At 44.8% G+C, this 17,050-nt stretch overlaps 1 protein-coding gene across 6 annotated transcripts in view; it reads right to left on the minus strand.

The window, feature by feature from the left end:
• Positions 1–17,050, minus strand: part of KIF11 (kinesin family member 11) — a 211,824-nt gene that overhangs the window by 150,936 nt on the left and 43,838 nt on the right. For all 6 annotated transcript variants that reach the window (XM_078773905.1, XM_078773908.1, XM_078773907.1 and 3 more), the window contains exon 12: positions 8,237–8,325. In XM_078773905.1, the coding sequence (XP_078630031.1) occupies positions 8,237–8,325 (89 nt within the window). The remainder of the gene's footprint in view (positions 1–8,236; positions 8,326–17,050) is intronic.

Here is a 17,050-nt window from a genome sequence, read left to right on the forward strand (position 1 = left end):
ACTTTGACATCAACAGTGGCAAGAGCTACCTGTAGGTCCCTTGATGACATTCTGGGGTCCTTAGAGACTTCTTTCAGCATCTTGCGGTCTGTTCTCGGGCTGAACTTGCTGGGGCGGCCGGGCCTGAACAAGTTGGCAGTTGTTTGGAATCTTCTCCACTTGCAGATGATCTTCCGGACAGTCGAATGATTGATTTCAAATCGTTTGGAGATTTTTTTAAATCCCTCCCCAGACTCGAAGGCATCTATAACCTTCTTTCTGAAGGCCTCAGAGCTCTTTTGATCTAGACGTGGTGACGCCACACACTTTAACAACAAAGAGCAAACCAAACTTAGATCTTTAGCTCTTTCACGAGCCTCGATTCAGTATACAAAAAAAAAAAAAAAGAAAAAAAAAAAAGAAAACCTAAATGTCTGAGGAACATAAGACATGTTCCTCCAAGATCCTCTCCAACGATGTTCTAATCATTTGCACCTGAGCTGGTGCACCCGATTCTAATTTTAGGTATTTGAAGTGGTGATGAATGTAGGGGTGTACTTACTTTTTCCACATGCGAAATTTGCATTTGTGTTTATTTAAATTTTACAATGGACGACAAAATGTAAATGTTTCATGATATTTGTTATATTATATCACCTTTATCTATCAATATTGTTGAAATGAAGACCAAATAGCTGTATGTTGAAAAAGTCAAAACTTTCCATGGGGTGTACTTACTTTTTCACGTGAATGTATGTATGTATGTATGTATGTATGTATGTATGTATGTGTATATATATATATATACACATATACATATACACATATATATATATATATATATATACAGTGAAACCTTGACTTACGAGTTTAATTCGTTCTGTGACCGAGCTCGTAACTCAATTTGCTCGTTTCTCAAATTAAATTTCCCCATTAAAATGCATTGAAATGCTATTAATCCGTTCCAGCCCCCCAAAAACCACACCAATTTTTTTTTAAATATACAGTATATATAAAAATATCTCGCGCTTTATATTTCACCTGTATGCAGCATACAAGTTGGCAGGATGGCCTGGACTGGAGGTATGCACACTCGACTCTAAACTGTCCAGCCTGGGTTTGAATCCCGACCCAGCTATAACCTGTCATGGGTGAATCACAGGCAGGGTGATTCATCAATGTGTGTACCGCTAAACTGGGCGCCCCGTTTGCGTCCCATTAGTTGTTGGATGTTAAGGATCTCACCGTGTTTTCCACAAAGAGAAGGCGAGCTATCGCCGGCACTCTGAACAAGTTGTGGCCTGGCATGCTCTTCTCCTCTGCCGTTATATACGTCCTCCTCGGCATCTTTTTCCAGAAGAGCCCTGTCTCGTCACAGTTGAAGATTTGCTGGGGGATGTATCGTTCGGCTTCTATCAGTTCGGCAAAAGTTATAATAAAATCTTCAGCTGCCTTCACATCCGCCTCACCAAGTCGACAACACGCACACCTCGCTCATGTTTTTCGACGATTGCGTGTTTTATATCCAAGCACATCATCCTCTTCTTCTTCTCAGTACTGCCCTTGGCACTCAATTTCTTAGGACCCATGGTTAAAACTAAGAAATTTTCCAAAATAACCAAAATGCGAAAACAAAGCAGCAGCTATATAAGGCAGAGATGCTTGCACGGCAAGATAACCACGTGACCTGAACCCACCTGGTGGCGGGTGGCGTAAGCTCCAAAATAACCAAAATGCGAAAACAAAGCAGCAGCGATATACGGCAGAGATGCTTGCATGGCAAGATAACCACGTGACCGGAACCCACCTGGTGGCGGGTGGCGTAAGCTCCAAAATAACCAAAATGCGAAAACCAAGCAGCAGCGATATACGGCAGAGATGCTTGCACGGCAGGATAACCACGTGACCGGAACCCACTTGGTGGCGGGTGGCGTAAGCTCGTAACTCAGATCTCGGCTCGCATCTCAAAGCAATAAACCGCCCGGGAGACGGCTCGTATCTCGGAAAACTCCTAAGTTGGTGCACTCGTAAGTCATATATATATATATATATATATATATATATATATATGTATATATATATATATATATATATATATATATATATATATACGCAAAAGAAACTTACCACCTTTGAAACCTTTAAATATCAACAATAACTGCGTGTTGTAAATGTGTGAACTTATTTGTGGACAATAGTGTCCTCACTGTCAGACAAAACGGTCACGGATGGTCACCTGAACCTTCAATGGTCACTTCATAGCACAGCTGTTGAACAGCGGTTTTGACTGTCGGTGATTAGCCAAGGCGTACGGGATGATTTTAATGAGCTGCACGTGATGTCTTGATATTGGCTTTAAAAAGGCCAGTGCAAAATGGGTATTTCAATCAACATGCCACGATTGTCAAGGGATCAACGGCAGCGTGCCCTGGGCATGCTGCAAGGCGGATTGAGCTACCATGAGGTGGCACGTCGCCTTGGCTGTTCACACCAGACGATATCGGCCCTGAGCTGGTGGACAGAGACACCCTCCACAACTCTGCAGATGACAGACCTCGATCAGGGAGGCCAAGAGTCACCACTGCAAGGCAGGACAGGCAGATGGTCCGAAGTCGCCTGCGGGATCGATTCCGTCCAGCATCCCGCACTGCGGCAGAAACTACGGGGCGTGCAAACCCACGGATCTCCAATGATACTGCACGAAGACGACTGCATGACTATGGTCTGACTGCCAGAAGACCATACAGAGGCCCCGTGATGACGGCTGCCCATCGCCGCAACCGACAGATGGTGCCAGCAGCATCAGCGGTGGACCTTGGCGCAGTGGAACGAGGTCGCTTTCAGCGATGAGTCAAGGTTCTGTGTGGACAGTCCTGATGGGCGTGAGCGTGTCTGGAGAAGAACTGGCGAGCGATATGCCGATTGTTGCGTGCGTTAAGCCAACAGGTGGGGTGGCCCAAGTGTGATGGTGTGGGCCGCCATATCAGGCCGGTACAGGACGCCACTGGTGGTTGTGGATGGGAATCTTAACGCCCAGCGGTATGTGGATAACATCCTGCGACCTCATCTGCTGCCATTCCTGCTAGACCACCCAGAACTGAGAACCTTTCAGCATGACAACGCTCGTCCCCATGCTGCTCGCTTTACCACTGCATTTCTCCAAGGCGAGAACATCAACACCATGCAGTGGCCTGCGCTCTCCCCTGACCTGAATCCCATAGAGCACCTTTGGGATGAGCTTGGGAGACGCGTAGTTGGCAGGGCCAGGACACGGGCAGAGCTGCTTCAGACATTGAGGACTGAGTGGGACAGAATCCAGCAGCAATCCATCCAAAGACTGGTAAGGCAGTATACGCCGACGATGCACTGCCTGTATCCAAAACAATGGTGGCCACACACGCTATTGAAAGGGGACTGACATTGCACCCTGTGCTGTTCTGTACTGTAGAACAAACTGATGAGATGGTGTATCTTGGTCAAAAACTTGACATGTCATCAATAAAATGCCAATGTTTCAATTAGCAATTGTTGGTTTGTTTTATTTTGAACTGTTCCAATTTTATTACATTTCAAACAAGTGGTAAGTTTCTTTTGCGTTTCAGTATATATATATATATATATATATATATATATATACAGTGGTACCTCGGCTTACGAGTTTAATCCGTTCCGTGACGGAGCTCGTAAGCCAAATCGCTCGTAAGTCAAAGCAAATTTTCCCATTCAAATGCATTGAAATGCTATTAATCCGTTCCAGCCTCAAAAAAAAAACACCAATTTTTTTTGTTAGGTGCTTTTAAATAACAAAAATGTACTTTATAAATAACAAATAATGTATAAACAAGCACGACCTCGTATATACTGTACATAATACAAGAGAATGTAAAGAAATAAACTGGTTTTATTAAGCAGAGGAGAAGAGCATGCCAGGTGAGGTGTGCGTGTTGTCGACTTGGCGAGGCAGTACGATCGTACTCCTTCTACGATATGTACGATTTTGAAGCAGAAGGAGTCCATAAAGGCTATAACGCCAGCCAAGGGCGTTACGATTATTTCAAAGCTCCGGACCTCTATCCATGAAGATATGGAGAAGTTGTTGTTTGTGTGGTTGAAGGAGAAGCAGCTCGCAGGAGATACCGTGACCGAGAGCATCATGTGTTTGAAAAGATTGAAACTCGGATATCGAGCACGGACCACGAGGTGTTTTTTCTTTTTTCTTAATCTCGGTTTCAGTGAACTTTTGCTCTGTGCTCACGTGTACTGTACCTGTACCTGTAATGGTACGTCAGAGGATGGCACCTGTTGTCATCATATTAAGTGCAAGATGTTCTGCATCGTAAGTTGGTACACCGTGGTCTTTCGGCGGTGTTTAAGCCGGCCGTCTTGGCTTCTGTCACCATTGGCATTGAGTCTTTCGATGTAGGTAGGTCTTTGTGTGCCGGTGCCTTGGCCGAATTCCTTCATTGCTGCATTGTTAGCTCACCTGGTTTTTTATACCACATCTTTGGTTATCGGACCAGCGAATGACGTCATCTCCTCCAAAGTATGGCTTATTCTCACTTGTCTTGGACGATCTTCTACTTCTAGCCTTCCACCGTGCATTTGGTGTCCACTGTACTTACTGTACAGTGCCTGGTAAAATTGATGTAATGGGTTTTTGACCGTCAACGCCATGAACCGTCATGAACCGTCATGAACCGTCAACCGCCATGAACCGCCATGAACCGTCAACGCCATGAACCGCTAACACTCAAAAGCCCATTTATCGCGCCTTATAAAGCAAAACGCAAACCGAAAGCCATGCCTCTCAAGCGAGGCGTGCTTCCGTGGTCACGTGATCCACAAGTGTAGCTCATTATACCCGCACGCGCGACACGCTTTGGCGGTCACGTGACCAGCCACTCTGGAGGCGGGGATCCCCGCCGATGACGTCACCGGCTGGAGCAAGGAGATTCCTCGCTCATGTATTTCGACGATTGCGTGTTTTATATCCAAGCAGAGATGCTTTCACGGCAAGATAACCGCGTGACCGGAACCGGAAGCCACAACCGGAAAATTCAAAAAAATAAATTTTTTGAGCTCGTACATCGGATCTCGGCTCGTATCCCAAAGCAATAAACCGCCCGAGCGACGGCTCGTATCCCGAAAAACTCGTACGTTGGGGCACTCGTAAGCCGAGGTACCACTGTATATATATATATATATATATATATATATATATATATATATATATATATATATATATATATATATATATATATATATATATATATATATATATATATATATATACAGTGGAACCTAGACTTACGAGTGCCCCAACTTACGAGTTTTTCGAGATACGAGCCGTCGCTCGGGCGGTTTATTGCTTTGAGATGCGAGCCGAGATCTGAGTTACGAGCTTTCGCCACCCGGTCACGTGGTTATCTTGCCGTGCAAGTACAGTATCTCTGTCGTATAGCGCTGCATTTTTGTTTTCGCATGTTGGTTATTTTGAGTTTACGCCACCAGGTGGGTTCTGGTCACGTGGTTATCTTGCCGTGCAAGTACAGTATCTCTGTCGTATAGCGCTGCATTTTTGTTTTCGCATGTTGGTTATTTTGAGTTTACACCACCAGGTGGGTTCTGGTCACGTGGTTATCTTGCCGTGCAAGTACAGTATCTCTGTCGTCAACTTGTTCAGAGTGCCGGCGATAGCTCGCCTTCTCTTTGTGGAAAACACGGTACTGAGAAGAAGAAGAGGATGATGTGCTTGGATATAAAACACGCAATCGTCGAAAAACATGAGCGAGGTGTGCGTGTTGTCGACTTGGTGAGGCGGATGTGAAGGCAGCTGAAGATTTTATTATAACTTTTGCCGAACTGATAGAAGCCGAACGATACATCCCCCAGCAAATCTTCAACTGTGACGAGACAGGGCTCTTCTGGAAAAAGATGCCGAGGAGGACGTATATAACGGCAGAGGAGAAGAGCATGCCAGGCCACAACTTGTTCAGAGTGCCGGCGATAGCTCGCCTTCTCTTTGTGGAAAACACAGTGAGATCCTTAACATCCAACAACTAATGGGACGCAAACGGGGCGCCCAGTTTAGCGGTACACACATTGATGAATCACCCTGCCTGTGATTCACCCATGACAGGTTATAGCTGGGTCGGGATTCAAACCCAGGCTGGACAGTTTAGACTTTAGAGTCAAGTGTGCGTACCTCCAGTCCAGGCCATCCTGCCAACTTGTATGCTGCATACAGGTGAAATATAAAGCGCGAGATATTTTTATATATACTGTATATTTAAAAAAAAATTGGTGTGGTTTTTGGCGGGCTGGAACGGATTAATAGCATTTCAATGCATTTTAATGGGGAAATTTGATTTGAGAAACGAGCAATTTGAGTTACGAGCTCGGTCACAGAACGAATTAAACTCGTAAGTCAAGGTTCCACTGTGTGTGTGTGTGTGTGTGTGTGTATATATATATATATATATATATATATATATATATATATATATATATATATATATATATATATATATATATATATATATATATATATATATATATATATATATATATATATATATATATATATGTACTTGAAATGGGCAATGTCGCTCAGGTGTTGGCTCTGAAAAATACAGAACAGGCCGCTTCCAATGCAGTGTCACGTCATATGGCGAACCGCAGCATCAGCCAGTATGCATACATAAGCTGTCGGAGCCTTTTATACGCTGTCAGACATTATATGGTAAACCACAGCTTCAGCCCATGTACTTTAGCTTTATAAGCGTTTTATTTGCAATACAGTGATCCCCCTCATGGGGAAAGTAATCAATCCCTAAATACATTTCCGGCTCCCTGTAGCTATCATTGGAGAGTGGCTTCCCCTCCGATGAGGGATTCAGGCTGTCCAGTGAGCGAGTATAAACCACGACGACTTTTTTTTTAAAGGCCTCAAAAATATAGACTTTTGTGTACAGCATTTTCTCAACAAAAAACTGCACTCAACCTTATTTTAATATAAATCATCCAGGACATTTTTCTTGCTGGGACTGGATTTTAGAAATTCAAAAAAAGTGGTTGACCTTTGGCCTATGTTGACCTTTTGGCTTAAGCTGATCTCAAAAATAGTGGGTGGTTGAATTCAGTTAGCCGATGTGTATATCCTATTCAAATTTCAAGTCAATCAGATGAAAATTGAGGACTTTAGAAATTTGAAATAGTGGTTGACCTTTGGCCTATGTTGACCTTTTGACCTTTTAACCTCAAAAATATATACGATTATGTCGGACCACGAAATCTACCATTTGGTGAAGTTTCGTGAAAATCGGTTTAAAATTGTGACCTGTAGGCAAGTATAAGTGAGAGGACAGACAAACACACAAACAAATGAAAAATCACTAAGTGACACTTGGCAAAACAGAACAAAGTAGAATGGCACTCAGTCAACCATTTGACCTCAAAAATAATTAGTGGTTGAATTCAGTAACCTGATATGCAAATCGTCTTCAAATTTCAAGTCAATCGGATGAAAATTGAGGATTTTAGAAATTTGAAAAAACTGGTTGACCTTCGGCCTACGCTGACCTTATGACCGACGTTGATCTCAAAAATACTTCGGGGTTGAATTCAGTTTGATGATATGTAAATCCCATTCAAATTCAAAGTGAATTGGATGAAAATTGAGGATTTTAGAAATTTGGAATTGTTGACCTTTGGCCGATGTTGACCTTTTGGCCTATGCTGATCTCAAAATAGTTGGTGGTTGAATTCAGTTAGCTGATGTGTAAATCCTCTTCAAATTTCAAGTCAATTGGATGAAAATTGAGGATTTTAGGAATTCAAAAAAAAGTGGTTGACCTGTGGCCTATGTTGACCTTTTGGCCTAAGCTGATCTCAAAAATAGTTGGTGGTTGAATTCAGTTAGCCGATATGTAAATCCTATTCAACTTTTCAGTCAATCGGATGAAAATTGAGGATTTTAGAAATTTGAAAAAGAGTGGTTGTCCTTTGGCCTATGTTGACCTTTTGACCTCAAAAATATATAGGAATTTGTCGGACCACGAACTTTGGTGAAGTTTCGTGAAGATGGGTTAAAAACTGTAACCTATTTTTTTGTAACTATTTTGTAACTAAATATAATGTAAAAACTGCAAGTATAAGTGAGTGGACAAAAACACACAAACTGGAGTGATCAACATTTTTGCAAAAAAAAAGTGCAAACAACCTCCATCCACCTTTGGTGGCGGAGGTAATTACTTACTCATAATTGTCGAAAGGCAAGTAAACACCACTCTTCTCACGTGAAGCAGCAAGTTCCCGCTTTAACCTTTCAATTTCCTCAGTATATTCCTGCAATGACATCATGGGATGCATAAAGGATCAACACAAGACAAACTAGATGGTATTAATAGAGTACTTACCCTGCGCAGTCAGCTTGGTGCGGGCCAACTCTTCTGTTTTTTGAAAGGTTTTTTTTCCTTTCATCCAATTTGGCTGCCAAACCACGTGAGCGATGACATCATAAATTTATGTTCTCTAATACAATTGTTGCGTAGATCACGCTCAATAAATATCAAACTGATCAGACCAAGTGTTGGCCCTGTCGATTTATGATGTCATAACTATGCACCAATGACATCTTCGTTTTTTTTTTTTTTTTTTTTTTTTTTTTTTTTTTTTTTTTTTTTTTTTTTTTTTTTGTATACAAGATCGAGGCTCGTGAAAGAGCGAACATTAATCACACAGAAAGACAAACCGACACATAAAACATATAACATCGGGAGCGGTAGACAAGATGGGGAGAGAGGGGGAAGGACACAAACACAACATTTGAGAGCAGGGACCGAGAGACAAGGAGACATCGAGAGATCTGTGGGAGGGAGAGGGCTTTGGGGGGGGGGGCATGGGAAGGGGGAGTGGGAGAGGTATAAAACATATGGACACTGCCAGGACTTCCAGGAAAGAAGTTGGAATTTCAAACAAGGTGGATCTGGGGTGTATTAGTGGGGGTAGAAAAGAACAAGGTTTTGCATGGGGGAAGATAAGAGATGGTGGTGAACAGCTGTTTTAAAGACCTGGAGGGAGGAGTGGGATTGAAGGGACTGTGGGGAGTTTCTTCCAGAGGTGGGAAAAAGAGGAATGAAAGAGTGAAGGTGAGCAGAGAATTTTGATTTTGGCAGTTTCACCAGAAGAGGGATGCTGGCAGATCTTGTGCGACCTGTAGGAATATTTGGGGGACAGAGCACAGAGAGAGCTGGGGGAGCAAGGCCGGAGAAGAGTCGGTAGAAGACAGAAAGACCACCTACCTGCCTGCGGTGAGTGAGTGAAAGGCCTTCAGAGATAGCTTCATCGCGGGAGATTCCAATGATTCTGAAAGCTTTGGTTTCAACAGCGTGAAGCCGAGCTAGGTATGAGGCAGGACCACCGGCCCATAGGGGAGAACAGTATTCCATTGAGCTGAGGATGAAAGCCTTGTATGTGGTGAGGAGCTCAGGTGTGCCTGGGAAGGACTTCGCACGACGGAGGATGCCCAGTCGGCGAATGGCTTTGGAGGCCAGCTTGGAAATGTGGTTTTCCCAAGAAATATCATGGCAGATAGTGAGACCCAAAAGCTTGAGCGACAGAACTTCTTGGAGAGGATTGTTGAGAAAGTAGATGGGAGGGTTGTCCAGTCGATCTTTTCAGAGAGACATAGTAAGAGTGTGAGATTTGTCAGGATTGAAAGACATGTTCCACTTGTTTGACCAGTCTGTGATTTTGTCCAGGTCTTCAGAGAGTGAGGAGGCTGAAGACTGCCGATCTGAGGGAAGAGGAATGGAGCGGCAGAGAGTGGAGTCATCAGCAAAGAGATAGAGAGGATTTTCCAGAGTCGGAGAGATCATTGATAAAGACCAGAAAAAGCACAGGGCCCAGAACACTGCCTTGGGGAACTAAAGCCTGAACAGGAAGGGGAGATGAGAGAAATCCATTCAGGGCCACACGTTGACTACGACCAGAGAGGAAGTCCGCAAGCCATGCATGGAGATTTCCATGGATACCATAGGAGGAGAGTTTGGTGAGCAGAGCTGGGTGCCAGACCGTATCGAAGGCACGTGATATGTCAAGGGAGACAGCTCTGATTTCCTGTTTGGCATTGAGGACCTCCATCCATTGTTGAGACAGCAGAAGCAGCATGTCCAGAGTAGAGTGATCTGGTCTGAAATCAAATTGATGATCAGAGATCAAGCCATTGGAGAAGAGGAAAGATTTCATATCCGAAGCAATGATGGATTCCATGACTTTGCTGATAATTGGGAGCAGGCTGATTGGTCTGTAGTTGCAAGGATCTGTTTTTGCACCTTTTTTGTGTAAAGCGGTAATGTTTGCTGATTTCCAGGATGCTGGCAGATGACCTTGAGCAAAAGAGAGGGTGAATAGAACAGAGAGAGGGTGAGATAGAGCGGCAGAGCAGGATTTTAGGACCTGTGGGCTGATGCCGTCTGGTCCAGTTGCAGAATCAGAGTCGAGGTTAGACAAAAACTCCTCCACCTTGTCAGGAGAAAAGATCACAGAGTCCAGGAGCAGTTGATTCGACTGGGAAAGGTGGGACCAGAGAGAGATGGGCTTGGGACTAAAGATTTTGAGGCAAACACAGAGTTGAGGCATTTGGCTTTGTCACGTGCGATGTCAACTGTGTAGCCATTTGAGGTAAGGGAGGGGTGGAGGGGGAACAAACACCAGAAACGGATTTGACCAGACGCCACCAGGATTTGGAGGAAGGAGACAGGTTTGAGAGTTCATTCTTGAGTGTGGAGAGATAGTGCTTCCTGGCACTCCTGAGGGTAGACACACACTTGTTCCGAGCTTGGTGGAAGGAACTGAGATGGCCTTCAGTTGGATTAGCCTTCCAAGAGGCAAAGGCAAGTTGTTTCAGGGCAACTGCCTCACCACAAGATTCAGTGTACCATGGACGGGAGAAAGGGTAAGACAACTGAAGACGAGATGGGATAAATCTGTGCATTGAGAGAGAGCAGTTTGCTTTGGAAGAATTCCCAGGAAGAATTGATGTCAGAGGCAGTGGAGATGGGAGACCAATCCAGACGATTGATGGCTGCTTGAAGACGGTCCCAGTCGGCCTGAGTGAAATGCCAGACTCGTCGACGCTGAGGAGGCTCTCTGAGAATGGTCAGAGAGATATCCACTTTGACAAGCACATGATCAGAAGAACCGATTGGAGCAGAAGAAGAGCAGCAGACATTATCAGGGAAGTTTGTCATAACCAAGTCTCGAAGAGAAGATACTCCATTGGCTGAGATCCGGGTCGGGAAATTGACAGATTGTGTCAATCCCAGTGAGTCACAGAAGTCCTTTGCTGAGGTGCCATGACTGGTGAGAGAGGAACCCACACCCAACCAGGTGGCATGATGACAGTTGAAATCACCACATATGAGGAAGAGAGAGTTGGGATGAGTGGATAGAAGTTGGTCCATGTTGTCAGACAGTGAAATGTAAATGGAGTCATCACTGTTTGGAGGACGGTACAGAACACATATGAACAAAAGGTGGGAGCGGAGAGGAAGCCGTAGCCAGAGGTACTCCTGGGGGTGAGGAGGAGAGAGGGCAGTGCAAGGAGAGTGAGGAAGAGAGTTTTTGATAAAGATAGCCACCCCACCACCAGGACGAGGCTCAGGTCTATCATACCGGAGGAGGGAGTAACCAGGAAGAGATATTAAGGAATCAGAGACATCTTGAAGGAGGAAAGTCTCTGTTAAGCAGATCAAGTCTGGATTGTCAGAAGCAACCTGTATGGAGAGATCAGTCAGGTTTGAGCGAAGGCCCCGGATGTTTGAGGTCCATACTGTTAATGAAGAGAGAGGGGGAGCATCGGGTACAGGACAGGGGAGGGGAGGAGTAAGGTAAGATGAAGGATGAGAGGGGGAGGTAGTGAGAGAAGTTGATAGTTACACCGATTCCCCAGAGTTCTTTACAATGAGCCAAGTTTAAATTTTTCCCATGGAGTGGCTTTGGAGATAGAGGTGCAACGTGTTTCGGTTTTCCAAGATGGCGCCTGTACCACGTGACCTATGATGTCATAATTATCATTAAATATTCTACAGGACGAAGCACTTCTATGGTGAAAATTGTGTCAATCGGACCAAGAATGGCAGAGGAAAAAAATTCATACTGATTGAATCAAGCATTGTACTTGTCAAATTATGACGTCATAATTAAGGTACCGATTATATCATCATTAACACATCTTATTCCCCATGGGAAGTGCTGGACAATGAGCCATGTTTCAGCTTTTTCCATGGAGCAGTTTCAGAGATCGAGGTGCAATGTTTTTTTCGATTTTTCCAAGATTGTGCTTGTATCACATGAACTATGGCGTCATAATAATGAATAAAAAATTCTACAGGCGGATGGATGTGCTCCTATGGCAAAATTTTGTCAATCTGACCAACAGTTAGCAATAAAATTAATTGTAAAAATGCAGACACGTATGTACGTACGCCACACGTACGCACTTACGTAACCGAATGCCTAACCCTGCTTTTTGCTTTGCGAGCGCAGGGTAATAAGCTGACAAGGCAAACATGATGCACCATGTCAACTACAGGCAAAATCACATTACATTGAAATGAGTTTGCTGAGTAAACATTCCCATCTAAATCCATGGCTCATGATTCTGGAATAATAGATTCAAAAAATCACATACAGTTGGACCCCAACATTCACGCGTTCCGCATATTCCTGCAAAGGAGAGGCTTATTTACGTGCATCCGGCCCTAGCACAAGTGGTGTGTGTACGAGCAGCCCCGGTACATTCGGGGGGGGGGGGGGGGGGGGTTGTATCACCACTTCAAGGAGTGATAGTCACCACAACGCCAAAATGGCAGGCGAGCGTGCCTCCATGGACCACGACACAGCCAAAACGTTCCCTGCTCAACACGCACAGCTGATCGATGAGAATGGGTATCTGCTATAGCAGGTCTTCAATGCAGACGAAACCGACCTCTACTGGAAAAAAAAAATGCCCAAAAGAACTTTCATCTCGAAACGCAAGGTGACAGCTTCGGGATCTCTTCTTATCCTGCACAAATGCAAAAAGGGACTATGATGAAACCCATGATGCTGTACCGTTCCGTGAACCCACATGCTCTCAAGGGCAAGAAAAACAAATGCGGCCCGTGTTTCTGGGCCAACGGGAAAGCATGGATAAAGGCAGCAATTTTCATGGACTGGTTTCATAACTGTTTCGTCCCACAGGTACCTGGTGAAACAAAACCTTACATCCAATGTTCTCTTGGCCACCCCGCGGACCTGAACGTGGCTCACCCGAATGTCAAGGTGATCTTCCTGTCACCCAATACCACCTTCCTGATCCAGCCGCTCGACCAAGGTGTAATCTACACTTTTAAAAATTACACATGCTGCACCTTTCACCACATATTGGATGCTATGGAGCGTGACTCAGGGCTCGCCGTCAGGCATTGTTGGAAAGAGTTCAACATAATGCACTGCATCGGCACCATCAAGGAGTCGCTGGATTGGGTGAGAACCTACACCATAGACGCGTGCTGGCAAAACCCATAGCTACAGGCAATGAAAAAATATGCAGGATTTCCCGACAAAACAGAGGAATAAAATTTTTGTGTTGGCATGGCTAGTGGGAGCGGAAGGCTTTGACGACATGGAGCCTGTGGAGTTACCTCACATGGCACCAAGCTCACCGAGAGGGAGACATCTCTGATTCAAGGGAGACATCTCTGATTTACTTTTTGGCATTGAGGACCTCCATCCATCGTTGAGACAGCAGAAGCAGCTTGTCCAGAGTAGAAGGACCTGATCTGAACCCAAATTGATGACCCGAGATCAAGCCATTGGAGAAGAGGAAGGATTTGTCAGAAGCGATGATCGATTCCATGATCTTGCTGATTATTGGAAGTAGGCTGATTGGTCTGTCGTTGCAAGGATCTGTGTTTGCATCTTTTTGTGTAAAGCAGTAATGTTGGCTGATTTCCAAGCAGATGGCAGATGACCTTGAGCAAAAGAGGGTGAAGAGAACAGAGAGAGGGTGTGAAAGAGCGACAGAGCAGGATTTTAGAACCTGTGGGCTGATGCCGTCTGGTCTAGTTGCAGAATCAGGGAGGAGTTTTGACAGAAACCTATCCACCTTGTCAGGAGGGAAGGACACAGAGGGAAGGACACAAAGTCCAGGAGCAGCTGGGTTTGACTGGGTAAGGTGGGTACACCAGAGAGAGATGGGTTTGGGACACAAGATGTTGAGGCAAACACAGAGTTGAGGCATTCGGCTTTTTCACGTGCAGCGTCAGCTGTGTATCCGTTTGAGGTAAGGGAGGGGATGGAAAAGGAACAGACACCAGAAACAGATTTGACCAGACTCCACCAGGATTTGGAGGAGCGAGACAGGTTTGAGAGTTCAACCTTGAGAGTCGAGAGATATTGTTTCCTGGCTCTCCTGAGGGTAGACACACACTTGTTCTGAGCTTTGTGAAAGGAACTGGGATTGCCTTCAGTTGGATAAGCCCTTCCATAAGGCGAAGGCAAGTTATTTTATGGCAACTGCCTCACCAGTGCCAACTGCCTTTATTGTAGCATGGATGGGCGGAAGGGTATGACAACTGAAGATGAGATGCGATAAATCTGTGCATGAGAGAGAGAGCAGTTTACTTTGGAAAAATTCCCAGGAAGAGTTGACGTCAGAGGCAGTAGAGATGTGAGACCAGTCCAGATGATTGATGGCTGCTTGCAGACCGTGCCAGTCGGCCTGAGTGAAGTGCCAGACTCGTAGGAGCTGAGGAGGCTCTCTGAGAATGGCCAGAGAGATGTCCACTTTAACAAGTGAATGATCAGAAGAATCGATTGGAGCAGAAGACATTTGCAGGGAAGTTAGTCATAACTTTCTGGGCACTTCTGAGCTACTCAACACATACAAAGCTTTCATCCACAGCTCAATGGAATACTGTTCTCCCCTCTGGGCTGGTGCTGGTGCTCCTGCCTCACACCAAGCTCGGCTTCACGCGGTTGAATCCAAAGCATTCAGAATCATTGGAATCTAACGCGATGAAGCCGATTCTGAGGACTTTCTCTCTCATCGCAGGTACATTACATTGGTGGTCTTTCTGTCTTCCACTGACTCCTCTCCGGCCTTGCTCCCCCTGCTCTGTCTGTGCTCTGCCCCCAAAATATTCCTGCAGGATGCACAATAACTGCCAGCAACCCTCTTCTGGTGAAACTGCCAAAATCAAGACTCTCTGCTCACTTTCACTCTTTCATTCCTCTTTTCTCCCACTTCTGGAACAAACTCCCACACTCTATTCAATCCCTCTCCTCCCTCCAAGTCTTTAAAACAGCTGTTCACCACCATCTCCTATCTTCCCCCATCCAAAACCTTGATCTTTTCTACCCCCGTTAAAACACCCAAAATCCGCCTCTTTCAATCCCCAACTTCTGTCCTGAAATTCCTCGAAGTGTTCATTTGCTTCAAACTGTGTAACCCCTCCGTCCTCCCCCAACTCTCTCCCCTCCACAGATCTACCGACGTCCCTGTGCTCTTCTCACTATGTCCCTCTGAAAAGAGCCGATTTTGAGGGCCTTTCTCGTTTTCTCGTAAAAAGGTGACAGGTGGCAGGTGACAAGTGACAGGTGACCCTGGGGGTACAGGTGACTCAATTTAATGAGCACCTGACTGATGGCAGCAGCATCAGTGCATCTGACCTGAATGAGCACCTGACTAACACCATATACTGTTCAGTCATGTGGTCATGAACCACGTGACCGAACCACGTGCATATCTCTCTCTCTCCCCCCGTCTCCCACTCCCTTCATTGTATGTTTTATGTGTATTGTGTATGTGCATGTTTTCATGTTTAATGTGTTAGCTCTTACACAAGCCTCAATTCTGTATACCAAAAAAAACAAAAAACACCAGTATATGGCTTTTTTTTGTTTGTTTCACAGTATGGTATGGTAAAGCACTTAGGCTGCAATCGCATTCCTTCAATAAAGATTGGAGGTTTTTTTGTGTGTCTTGGTGTTGTCGGAGTTTTTTTTTGTTGTTGTTGTTGTTCAGATTACTTATGAAACTAACCATGTGCATTCGCAGTCTAAAAAAAATTAAGCGTTTAAATATTTCCCCGATGAATCAGGAACCTATCCCCTTTTCCCCATTGAAACAATGCCCCCACATTTACAGCATTTTTCACGAATCAGGAACCGCCAGGAACCTCTCCCCTCTTTTCTCATTGAAACAATACCCCCACATTTGCAGATTCGACATTCGCGGCATTTTATCGCGAATGGCGGCAATATCGCAAACATATCCCACGTGAATGTCGGGATACGATCCTGGAAAATGGGGGAGGAGGGGGTTTGGACAGAGAAGGGGACTCCTCTGGGAGGTCCCGCTGATAAAAAACTGAAAAATCTAAGACTGCACGATCATGAGGACCAGAGTACAACAACAACAACAACAACAACAACAACAACAACAACCACCACCAGGCATTTTCAGGCCATTATCCCTGCTAGAGTGGGGGGGTTAGCCTTGTGGGCCCCATGACAATCTTCTCCAATTTGCCCTATTTTCTGCATCTCCCCTTGTTAACCCCCTTGCCTGCATTTCTTCTTTCACCACTTTTCCCCAAGTCTTTCTCAGTCTTCCCCGTCCTCTACTTCCTTCTGCATTCATTGCCACCACTCTTCTCAACCAGTCACTTTCATCCTTCCTCAACACATGACCAAGCCATCTCAACCTGTTTCTCTTCACAGCATCCATCACAGGCTATATTCCCATCATCTTTTGCAATTCATCATTTGACTTCCTCTCTCTCAACGACACTCCGCACATCCACCGAACCATTCGCATTTCCACCCTTTGTTGCTGCTCTCCATAAATTACCCATGTCTCACTCCCATAAATAATAATAATAATTAATAAATAATAATAATTCTTTATTTTGTTTAGCGCTTTTCCAGAAGCCCAAAGGCGCTTTGACAGAGTGGCAAACATAATGCATAACAATGTTATGACTTATTTTCTCGTGCTTCTGCTGACCTGTCTGCAAGGTGT

The sequence above is a fragment of the Myxine glutinosa genome, chromosome 3 (genome assembly GCF_964187855.1).
Source record: "Myxine glutinosa chromosome 3, kmMyxGlut1.1, whole genome shotgun sequence".
In the NCBI taxonomy this organism is placed as follows: domain Eukaryota; kingdom Metazoa; phylum Chordata; class Myxini; order Myxiniformes; family Myxinidae; genus Myxine; species Myxine glutinosa.